Source organism: Chenopodium album, chromosome 4, assembly GCF_948465745.1.
Source record: "Chenopodium album chromosome 4, dcCheAlbu1.1, whole genome shotgun sequence".
Taxonomy (NCBI): Eukaryota; Viridiplantae; Streptophyta; class Magnoliopsida; order Caryophyllales; family Amaranthaceae; genus Chenopodium; species Chenopodium album.
In genome coordinates, this window is record NC_137837.1 from 5,313,134 (window position 1) to 5,325,596 (window position 12,463).

At 32.1% G+C, this 12,463-nt stretch overlaps 2 protein-coding genes across 2 annotated transcripts; both read right to left on the reverse strand.

Annotated features, from left to right (window-relative positions):
* On the reverse strand, positions 1 to 785 carry LOC145626439 (B3 domain-containing protein REM16-like). Its single transcript, XM_081678872.1, has 2 exons — positions 550 to 785; positions 1 to 367 (listed from the first exon to the last, which is right to left on the reverse strand). Exons 1-2 carry the CDS (start codon positions 748 to 750, stop codon positions 29 to 31), a joined length of 540 nt encoding a protein of 179 aa, XP_081534998.1. The 5' UTR covers positions 751 to 785; the 3' UTR covers positions 1 to 28.
* A 5,393-nt stretch (positions 786 to 6,178) lies between these two features.
* On the reverse strand, positions 6,179 to 12,463 carry LOC145627521 (B3 domain-containing protein REM16-like). The gene is made up of 5 exons (XM_081679903.1): positions 12,286 to 12,463; positions 8,168 to 8,274; positions 6,887 to 7,439; positions 6,573 to 6,739; positions 6,179 to 6,460 (listed from the first exon to the last, which is right to left on the reverse strand). Exons 1-5 carry the CDS (start codon positions 12,461 to 12,463, stop codon positions 6,179 to 6,181), a joined length of 1,287 nt encoding a protein of 428 aa, XP_081536029.1.

Sequence of the window (12,463 nt, forward strand, 5' to 3'; positions counted from 1 at the left end):
ATGCGACCATCCATGCATTTATTAAGTCCTACAACTGCATCATGCGCAGAGCACCTCTCTGTTGAGTGTCTTGACCACTTTTACCATCACTTGGAAATTCATCATTTTCCTCTTCATCAATGACCCTAATTATCTTTACATCTAGGCTAACTTTTCCATCCTTTCGCCCAGCTAACGTAAACACACAGGCATCAAACTCATGTAAAGCATTGTCGCGAGCAAAATGAATCCATCCGCTAATGAACTGACCTACAACTCTTTTCTTGTCAAAGTTGTACCTTGCACGCCATTCCCGACCATTTAGCCTAAGGATCACGTCTTGATGGGAGGGGGACATATACTTGTCTGTCCATGCTTTTGGAAGAGCCTAAATATATAAGCCCCAAATTAAATTATACTCGTATTAATTTATTGGATACAAATATGTAACTGAAAAAAGGGTTCAATGTTACAATGTTACAAGTACCAATTCACCACATAAACAATGTGACAAGTATTGAACAAAATATTGGATACATATATATGTTTAAGCACGTATACATGACTTACCAATCGGAATGTCTTGGACACATGCGAGGATGACAATATTATGTAGAAGCTCTCTTCTGTTAACCCTTGTGATGCTAATTTCCGAGCCCTATCTTTTTCACCATATGTTGGCTCCCGTTTCCTGCTAGGGATTTCATGCTTTGGTGTCTTGTCGTGGATCAAAGCACCTTCCAATGTACACATGATTGAAAAAACACTCATTATAGAAATCGTGCACAAATTTGAAAGGTTAGGACTTAGGAGGAGGGCAGGATCAAGAAAACTATACCTTGTCGAGCTTTCATTACACTTCTAGGCCATTCCAAAGGTTCTGTAATAGGCTTTCTTATGCTCTCAAGAGGACCTATGCTTTCCTCATGTCGAGTAGTATCCCAAACATCGCGAAGTTCCCCCCTTGGTCTCTTTCCCGGTGTCCATTCAGGGTCATCAATTTTCCGTTTAGGGTTTAGTATCTCAACTTCCTCATCCAAGTCTTCATTAACCTCTATAGACATGTACTCAAACACCGGCTCCCTTGTATCAACTCTTGTCGGATTTTGATCACTCTCTTCATTTCTCTCAATCAAAACATTGGAATCATGTGGGGAAGTCTCTTTCCTCGAATTGGCTATCTTTTCCTGACTATTCCCATGATTATGATCACTTCTTGGTAAAACATATTTCTTCACGAAATAAGACGATTCCTTCTCAACTCCACAACTTTGTGCATCAAACATAGAAACCTTAAAACACGCGTTATTCTTGTACTTGAAGATGAGAGTGTCCTTTTCCTTAAGGTTGTACGCGGTTACAAACTCATTCCAACCTTCTCCGACAATTGAAGTTGTGTTGTTACTTGTACTAAGTTGTACTTCCCAGCTATGGCTGTCATCAATATCAGATGTTGGGCCTCTAAGAAACACTTTGTCTGGTAATCTTTTCCTTACATTTTCTGTGAATTTCTTAGGAATCATCTGATATTCACATCAAAATGAACAATCTTACTAATTAACTGTTTACTGCCAAAAAATGTAATATGCATTTCAAAAACAAAAATTTAAGAACAAGGCCTAAATGTCATATTGTATCGAAGTATTGTACTCCCTTCATTTCGTATTAATCACAACACTTTCCTTTTACATTTGTTTTATACAGAATATTAATTGCAACACTTTTATATTTAGATTGGATCCACCGTTATTTTATAATTTTTCTCCACCAATCCCACTTTTACAAATATTTTATTTTTTTTCCCACTAACCCCACCTATACTACTTTTTATTATTCTATCTCCTACTAACAACCAACAAGAGTTGGCTCAAGTGGTAAGCAACTTGATGTCGCTTAAGGGAGGTCTCGGGTTCAAGCCTCACCGTATGCAGAAACTCTTGTTGGGAGACTCACCCACCATAAGTCAGGTGTGCTACCCGAGTCGGATCCGGATGTAGTCGGAGCTAAGCTCCGGTGAACCGGGTGGGCAACCTTAAAAAAAAAAAAATATCTCACGGGTCGGTTTGGAATCGGTTTAATTGTCTCACGGGTCGGTTTTGGTTCGGTTTAAATAGTTATCGGTTCGATTCGGTTTCGGTTTATTCTTAAGCGGTTTTAATTCGGTTCGGGTTGTAAACAGTCCGGGTAGTAAACGGTTCGGGTTAGAAACAGTTCGGTTCTTTTTTGGTTCAGTTTATAACTGGTTCGGTTCTTTTTCGGTTTAGTTTTTAACTGGTTCGGTTCTTTTTCGGTTCAGTTTATAACTGGTTCGGTTCTTTTTCGGTTTAGTTTTTAACTGGTTCGGTTCTTTTTCGGTTCAGTTTATAACTGGTTTGGTTATTCGATGGTTTAACTACTTTAATGTTATTCATATCGGTTCCATTTCAAGTTTACTAAATTACGGTTCAGGTCGGTTTTCGGTTTCAAAGAATAAATTGTTTATCGAGTTGTTTGGATTCGGGCAGTTAAATGGTTTTGGTTTGAAATTTGATAGTACTTGCTAACCTTTTGCGTTCACAAGTTTTATATAAAGTCGCGAATCATTTCATATTTACTATTTAGGCATCATATTATAAACAAATTCTCATTGATTTTATAAATACATATTATGTTCTGTTTCAAGTTTAGTCATACTGATCTTACTAGTTTATTACGAAGTAGATTATAAGAGTTAGTGTATTAATGTATTATTGTGTTTACAATTAGGTTATTATATGCTTCTTATTTAATCATTTATATACATGACTAGAGGCAGTAGTGTTGCTAATAGTTTGAGGCAGGGCCTGAGCCTGCTTGTTTTGCTCTTGTTTGTGAACACTGATTATCCTTAATGAATGATTTGCCTTGCTATTTTAAAAAAAAAATTCTAAGATTTCTAATATTTAATCCATTTAGTTATATTCCCGTAAAAAAAAATCCATTTTATTATATAAAAAAGTTTGTAAACGGTTTGATTTAGAAGCGGTTTGGTTCATAAACGGTTCGGTTTATAACCAGTTCGGTTTACAAACAGTTCGGTTTTTAAATGGTTCGGTGCAAACGGGTAGCAGTTTGCTAACGGTTCGGTGTAAGCGGTTTTTTTGCCAGTTTAAACGGTTTCGGGTTGGAACCGGTTTCGGGTTAGATACGGTTCGGTTCTTTTTCGGTTCGGTTTTCTTTCAGTTCGGTTTATATTTGGTTCGGTTTGTTAACGGGTTCGGTTCTTATACGGTTTAACATTATTCGGGTCGATTTGGTTTCGGGTTTACTAAAATACGGTTCGGGTTGATTTTCGGTTTCAAAAAAATCGGTTTTTAATCGGTTTGGTTCTCATTTGGGTCGGTCGGTTTCGGGCAGTTAAACGGTTTCGGTTTGAAATTTGACAGCACTAGATGTAAGTATGTAACCTTAATACCTTATAATTCTTGAATGGGGGACGGAAAATTGAACATTTGATCTGAGTATAATCACTAAAGTACTAAACTAAAGTAAACATCTTTCAAAAAAACAAAAAAAAAACATGTGAATAAATTTTCATTCCAAGCAATCAAGCATCCACTTCGATCAAGTATACCATACCCAATTAATTTTATTTTTTTTTTTCCAAAAAAAATAAATCAAATTCTCAATAGCTTGAGATGAAAATGAAAAGTATATTTCAAGCATCATGAGTTCATGACATTCAAAAACATAAACCAACCGAGCAACATTTTTTTCCACACTCAAAATTTGGTGTATGTCATGTGTTCCGTATCATTAGTTCATGCATGATAATTATTTCGAGACAAAGAGAGTAGACAGTATAGTCACTCAGATAAAATATGGTAAAACTAGTAGATGATGAAAAAGACTTACAAGTTGGGTTTTGAAATCCGTGGGAAGTTGAACAGAAAAACGCACAGTGTCGAAGTGTTTCCAATACATAGTTTCCTCTATTGTTTTCTTAGTATTGCCACTTTCACTAAAATCACCCCTTCCTTCCATATTCTGCTTCTTTTCTTTTCTACTAAGAAATTATGTGAGCTATATGAGAATTGACAAGTTTGGAAATAGTGAATTAAGTGAATACTTGTAACTTTTAAAACTCTTTTTAAAATCCCTTACAATTAAGTTTTTCGTCTCCGAAACTTCGACCCCTTTGGACATTTTTCAAGAGTATTAAGAAACTTAAATAAAATTAGTGGAGTAAAATTACATTGAAAGGTAAATTTATATGGATGTGCAAAAAGATAGAAAGAAAGCAATAAAAGTACATGAAAAAAAAAAAGGTACTTAAGGAAGCTAATTTTACACAAATATTATTGCAAATTAAAAGGCATTTAAATACAAATGAGATATTCATTTTCAGACTAAATTTTAGTCATAAGAGTCGAAGTTTCGGGGGACGAAGGGAGCAATATATTTTTACTCACTAATAGTCCACACTCCTTTTTGACAATTCCGAGCTCATCAATTTGGTCCCTTAAGCACTTTAATGAACCCTAAGACTTTAACGAAACATTGTTTGGCACGTAAATTTATGAAAAAATTGAATTGGATTGCAACTTACGGAGTATAATTTTTTAGTACTTTGGGCTGCAATTTGCAATTTTATTTTTAAATAGTTGCAATTTGCAAACATCAAACTTAAAATGACTGCAATTTGCAAACATCAAACTTAAAATGACTACAATTTGCAATTTTATTTTTAAATGGTTGCAATTTTCAAAAATCATACTTAAAATGGCTGCAATTGGAAATTTTTCATACTTCAATTACTCCACTTATCACTTATTTTTATTAAAGTCAATTAAATTGCCTAAAACTCAAAGTGTAACACTTATTAAAACACGGAGAGAGTAACTTAATTGTTGTTGGTTTAACTTAGTTTGTCGGAGTTACCTAAATTTGTTCGAGACACATCTAATAAAATATATCACATATATACCAAGTAACTATTTTCTGATTACAAGATTGCAAATGAAAATAATTACTTCGTAATATTAAAAATTGAAGGAAGTATGGAGTATATGCGAAGAATTTAAGTCTTTTTACAATTTTCCTTTTCATTATTACTTTTAACATTGAAAAAATTTGTCATTGCAAATGAAAAGGTTTTTTTTTTCTTTCTTTTTCTTTTTGTCTTGAAACTGCCATTTAAATTTTAAAGTTTACACGGAGTCTTTTGCAAATATCAGCCATTTTTATTAAAAAAAATTGTAAAATTTTGTACTAACTTGTTAATTGCCACCAAATCCACTTTTTTACTTAATTTGCGTGCCAATAAATTTTTTTATTAAGGTTTTAGGGATCAGTTTTGTCTTTCAAGTGTCCAAATTGAGCTCGAAATTGGCAAAAAGTAAAGTTAATTTTTTGTCAATGCATTATTTCAAACGAAGTTTATACATAGTGTATTTATTTAACTACGTATCTTGCATATAAGTATTTCATATGCATTGAAACTAATTTAACAATATTTTTCATAGTTAGTTATATGTGTTTAATAATTAATGCTGATATGCTTCGTATATTAGAAAATGTGATAAAAGATACTCCAATAATCAAAGAAATGGATGAATAGTGTAAAATATTTGATTAATTTTAATAATAAGTTCATGTATGATGTATCAAATTCATATACACTATCCTGTGGAACAAAAATTAATCACATTTTGCTTGTTACATTACATTATCTTTGTTCCACAGGAGCAAAAACAATCAGAAGAACTTGAACACAAAGATTTTACGAGTATTACGAAGTATCATAAACTTAGGGTCTGTTCTCTTACGTTGAAATTCAGTTCAGTTCACTTCAGCTCCCAATTTCCTTCTCTTATAAAATATTCATTTCAGTTCAGTTCAGCTGAGTTCAGTCAATGAGAACAGACCCTAAATACTTCTCATCATAATGATCACATTTCATACGGTATCTTTATAGTTCATTAGATCCTCTCTAGGAACACACGTTACATACATTGCACGGATGCACCAGATCCGTTTCAAACCAAAAATTGAGGGTTCTTGTACCTACATCATCGCGACATCCAACAAATTAAAACAATGTTCTATACATCTCGATTACTTGTGTTAATATCAAAAGTGCACTACTAGAGCTACTGATCTACTACTACTATACATCCAAAAAGCAAAAGAGTTAAGGCAAGCATTATACCATTCACCATTTAATCGTATCTTGATCTTCCTATGAATTTATAGCACGAATTATCTCAACCTCTAGGTAAATAAACTCGTAGTTATCTTCCAATGGCTTAGCGAGACTGAAGACACAACAATCATGTTCATACAATGAATTCTCCTGAACAAACTTCCTCCACCCGGTAGTGATTGTACCCGTACAATTCGACTTATCATAGTAGCACACGTACAAATGTGGATCATACTCGTCTTTGCCCTTAACACGAAGTTTCAAACATTTATCATACTGGACCTTGACGACTTCATTCCACCAATGTTTCGGAATCCCCTGCATATATCCATCAGAACATCAGATCACATGGCTAGACATAAAAATTAATACATTATTCTTATGTTAGTGAAACATTGTGCAAGGACTAGGGGGATGCAAATGAACACACCAATTTCATTGTCCCATAAACATGGGATCTTGACAAGGCAACAAAAAAACTATTTTCGCGGTGCATTTGCAGCTCTTTAGCACGTTGCCTAGCCCTTTGTATCTCCATTTCTTTCTGATCCCGACTGCATGAATTGCGCGGATAGGAGTTATACTCCACTTCTGGTTCTAAGGCCACATGAAGATTATAAAATGAATGAGGAATATCAACATATACTCCGTAACATAAAAGTTTCAACTCATTTTTAGTCTCTCAAAACACCAATGAATACTTGATAGAATTCAAGAAAATTGAGCAAACTTACAAACATATACCTGTTTTCCTTTTAACAGCTCTACAAAAAGCCAATGGTGTTGGACATTTTGGTTTTACTGCATCTTTGTTACGAATGATACATCTCAAGAATAAAGGTTTATCATCATCTGATTCAGAGTCTTCAAATAACACTCTTTTCTCCCTCGAACTTCTTGAGATTGAGCTCTGATCATTGTTACTTATCTTCTCAACTTCACCAATAGTTTCCTGCTTTAGGCTACAGGTATCCTTAAGTAGTGAACAACTTTGTTGCGATTGCTGAGAAACTGATTTTACGACGAAATGAGACGATTCCTTCTCACATGAAGTTTTCCCATTGAAAATCCTGACCTTAAAATAGGAATTGTTTTTGTATTTGAACACCAAAGTGTCATTCTCTTCCAATCCGAAAGCAGACACAAACTCCTCCCAACCCTCTCCAACAATCCAAGTGGTATCGTCGTGTGTTTTAAGCTGAACTTCCCAGGTATCGATATTGACACTCGGCCACTTGAGAGCCACCTTATGAGGTAACTTCCCCTTGACATTTTCGGAGAAATACAGGGGAATCTCCTGATCATAATGTTAAACATGAAGGAAAATTTTAACATCAATGAATGAGTGAATCAGAAATTTAGCACATTTCAATCAATCAATAATACGTGAAAAAACTTGTTGAATTGCACAAAAATTAAGATTCTTACGAACATATGAACATGGCTCTCAAGTACGTCTCAACTTTGACATGAAAGCTAAAAATAACCTATTCTTGAATATCTTGAACCCATTTTCTAAGTAAAAAGTCAATTTGATAAATTAGTTAGACTACACAATATTACTCGGATTTGAGTACTCATGTCTGACACAGGTACGTGTCCAAGTGTCAACCTTGGCTATTTTATAAAATAAATTCCATAATTTTAAACTAAAATGAGGTGTGTAAGTGTCCTAACCATGTTTGAGGGTCAAGGGTTCGACAAAAATACCTAAGGTGAAATGAAGAGTTCGAGTAACATAAAGGCAACTAATAGGCAGATCAGTACTAACTATTTGTAATTAGCAAATTGTACTTAGATATGATAGTGCATAACACCCTAATTGTAACCATTAAACAGGCAAAAATCTTCTTGATAGTATTTGAAATGCATAAATCAATAATTTAGATACGTAAATCAGATTCAATTAGTAATCCCACCAAAGATGGGCATAAATCCAAATTAAACTACGGCATAAATAACAATATAAAAATATGAATACAAATAAATAAAATTGAAGAAAAGAGAAATACTCGTATTACTTACAATTCCGTAACGAAAATTAGGACGAAGATGAATTTTACAGAAAGGATTCAGACTTTTCCAATACATGATCTCCTCCCTTGTCCTTGCGTCGCTACCATCCTCTCTTCCTAACATTTTTTTGTAACAATTTGAAGAATCAAGTTTCTAAAGTTTGAAGAGATAATAACAAAAGGGTTCACTGCTACTGCAAAGTTGTGGTAACGGTAACTTTATATAAATCACTTCGTTCGGAATTTAGAAAGACATGATAACCACCCCTCACCCTCACCTCCCACCTCTTTCTTTTTTAAAAAATCTTGTGCAAAATATTTGAATTTTTTTTTTTTTAAAAAAAAAATTATTATTATTATTTTTTATTTTTAATTTTTTTTGTAACAACGATTTTAAATTTTTTTTTTAAAATATACTCCTTCCGTTTATATATACTTGGTCCACTTTCCTTTTTCGGCCATTTTTTAAATACTTGCTCCATTTCCTTATTTGGAAAGTATATATAATATTTAATTAATTTTTCTCATTATGTGGACCCAACAATATTAATTCCATATTCTTTCTCCTCCAATTCTTTCCACTACTTTTTGTTTTTTTACAATTTTTTATTCTTTCACCAACCTCACTACCTCTATATTTTATTACTTTATCAAATTTCTCCTAAAACTCCGCGCATGAAGAAATGGAGCAAGTATTTAAAAACGGAGGGTGTACTCCCTTCGTGCCCTATTGATAGTCATTTATGTCATTTTTGGGCACCCAAAATGTTAGGCACATTTGCTTTTTTCAAGTGCCATTAATGTTATTTTTTTTACCAAAATTCTCTAACATTTGCAAAAATTGTGTAAATTTAACTTTCCAATGTAAATTTTCACTCTCTACTTTTTTACATACCCAATATAAATTTACTTTTCAACGTACTTTCTTTAATTCTCCTTAATTCTCGTGATTTTTCTTCAAAAAAGACTATCAATCGGGGACAGAGGGAGTATTAATATCCCTTCTTTATTATAATATTTTAAATACAATAACTAGGAAAAAAATATATAGTGCTATAAGTATATTCTTAAAATATTTATTTCCTTGATTTTTTTCTTATTTCCTTATTTGTCTTCATTAATGTTAATTAAACTTTTAAGTAAATACTCATAGTGATTGAATTTAGACCATATCATACTTTAAAAAAAAAAAAAAAAAAAAAAATAGACCATATCATACTATGATAGTAATCACACTAGGGAGTAGGGGACTATTCCGTCCAATATTTAAGAGGACATAATTCCTTAATGTACCAAACAATAGGTAATTCATTTTTATTCAACCAAAGATAACATTAAACCATATGATACGTACTATGATAGACATAAAATATATGTATCTTTATTTCTATTTAGTTGACGCGTTTCTATAGAAGTGGAAAAGAAGAATGGGTAAGTATACGTAATTTCTAGGGATATGGTTCATTAAAAATGTCAGAAGCAAGACCTAGTAGTATTCTTGTTCATTTTTTTTTCCAAGTATCATTAATATCAATTTTATTATAAAAAAAAATCCATTTAATTTACAACAATATTTGTAAATTTAACTATTTCATGTAAATTTTGTTTTTTTTTTCATTTACTTTTATTATTTTTTTCTCTGTACTTTTTTGCATATTCGATGTAAATTCACCTTTTCAATGTACTTTACTACTTTTTATTTATGTTATTAATTCTCGTGAAAATTGCCCATAAGGGACGAAGGGAGTAATTTTTTTTTCTTTTTTAAACAAACACCAAATACTCCCACCGACCCATAATACTTGGGAAGTTGGGGTGGATACATATTTAAAAAAAAACTACAAGTGGGTCCATTAAAATATTTGTCTATTAAAATATTTGTTTATTGTATATATTATTCTCTTTTTTTTTATATATATATTAAGAAAACAATAAAGTGGAGTGAGAGTGGGAGTGGGGTAGGTGAGGAGAGGAGAGAGAAAATGTGGGAAAATATTCCTTATTTGTGGTCTCATTCTATTATTAGTAACGTGTCAAGTATTATGGAATGGACGAAAATGAAAACTATGTCAAGTATTATGGGACGATAAAAAATAAAAAATTAATGACTCTTTTGCCCTAAAAAAACTCTTTAGTTTTCACTAGTTATTTCCGAAACCTTGAATTTGCATCATAAGGTTTACAGGTAATTATCACTACTCCATTCTTTTATTAGATTCTCATTTTTCACGGGAATTAAGGCTTTTGTAGATTCCTTGAACCATTTGATTGGAACTATCAAAGTACATTAAGTGCATTAAATAACAAGTGAGAGAAAAAAAAAAAAAAAAAAAAAAAAGAGGTTAATAAATGCAATAAAGGAGAAGAAGTACCTAGAAAGAAAAAGAAAAAGAAAAATAAGGAGAGAGAACATATGTTGGTGGATTAATAAATGCCTAAAATATTTGGCACAAAAAATCAGTAAAAATTAAGGATAATTTGGAGATTAAATTAGGAGAATGATGTTAAAATTGTAAAAAAAATCACTTAGTAAAAAGAAAAATATTCTAACAATGGGACATAAATTTTGATTTGCTAAAAACGGAATAGTGGACTCTAATAAAATGATGGAGCAAGTAGTAAAAATTGATTTAAATGGATTATACATTGTACTATATGTCTATACTTCATCAGATTATCCAGTTGACACGTTTTGATTAAATTTACTTTATCTGATATTCGAATTTCTAAATTGTGATATGTGTAAAATGAAAATTTAGATTGAAATGAATCAAACTCATACAATTATATTTTGCCTAAAATATTACTCCGTAATTAAAGAAATGTGATCAAATAAGAGAATATAAATATTGTAATTTTTTCAAATGTTGTTACTAAAAAAAATGGAAAAAATATAATTTTGCAATTGAATATACAAAGCATATAATCTGAACTGAACTGAATTAAACTGAGTTGAAATAAGGGTATGTTCTCTTACGTTGAAATTCAGTTCAGTTCAGTTCAGTTCAGTTCAACTCAGCTCAGCTCAGTTCAGTTCCGCTCCTAATTTCCTTCTCTTATAAAATATTCATTTCAGTTCAGTTCAGCTCATTTCAGTTCAGTTCAGTTCAGTTCGATCAGTTCAGTTCAGCTGAGTTCAGTCAATGAGAACAGGCCTTAAATTGTTTATAAGATAAAAGAAATCAGAAAAGTAAATTCAACCGATTAAAATTAAACTGAACTAAAATTAAGTTGAGGAGAGCCACCCCTAAATTAGAGAAGAATAAACTGAGTTTGAGAATGGAAATAAGAGGATAGAACAATGGCGAACTCACTTTCCACCATAATTTGTCTTGATTTAACAACTAAAAGAAAACAAATTTATGATGATGAAGTGTAAATTAGCTGAAAAAATGGAGCAGTGAAATGAGTATTTTTCAGAGGGAAATTAAAATTGTGAGAAGCACACCAAATTGTGATCTAAAATGTCATTTCCGAAACCTCGAAATTGTAGCATAAGGTTTAAGTGTTACTCGTATAACATCTCTATATGAACTATAAATAAGAAGTATTGCAATATTTCGATAGCAGAGGAAATATCAAATATGTACATTATTAGACGAGTAAGAAAGAAATCCAGCCCGTCATGGATCTTGCTAACGAGCGCTCCGGAGCGTTAGATAAGGATAAATTATATTGGTTGAAATGGTATTAAGTTAGGAATTCATGACAAAATCACGCGTTGTTCGGTGTAATTAATATTAATTTTATTCTAATATTTGCACTTTAATTCTCTTATTTAACGTCCTGAGGGCGCTCATTAACTTTTGCCAAATAAATAAATAAAGGGGCACTCCAACGACCATACCCATTGTAAGACAATCAAATGAATGTGTGGATAGCGTAAAATTTATAACATCGCGATAAAATAAAAAATTCAGAGGAAGTATATACACCAAAGAAACAAGGATTCATTTTATCATTTATTTGTTCAACCAAAAACATCAAACCATTATCATATGACAGATAATTTCATACACTCAATTCATGAGAACTCGTGCTCATTTTAAGGTAAACATCTAGAAAATCTAACACTACACTTTAATGGAGGACAACAGAATTTTAACCTGTGAGAATTACAAGATCTACCAGGCTTAACACAAGGTAACTTAAACAAACTAGAAGTATTATTAGTTGGAACACCATCTTTAATCTCAGCACCAACATCAACAACATTATTACTAGTTGATCTCGTAGTCGTTGCAGCAGAGTTGGCTGTTACAATTAGTAACATGATGCTAAGTATAATCACCAATTTTTGTACCAT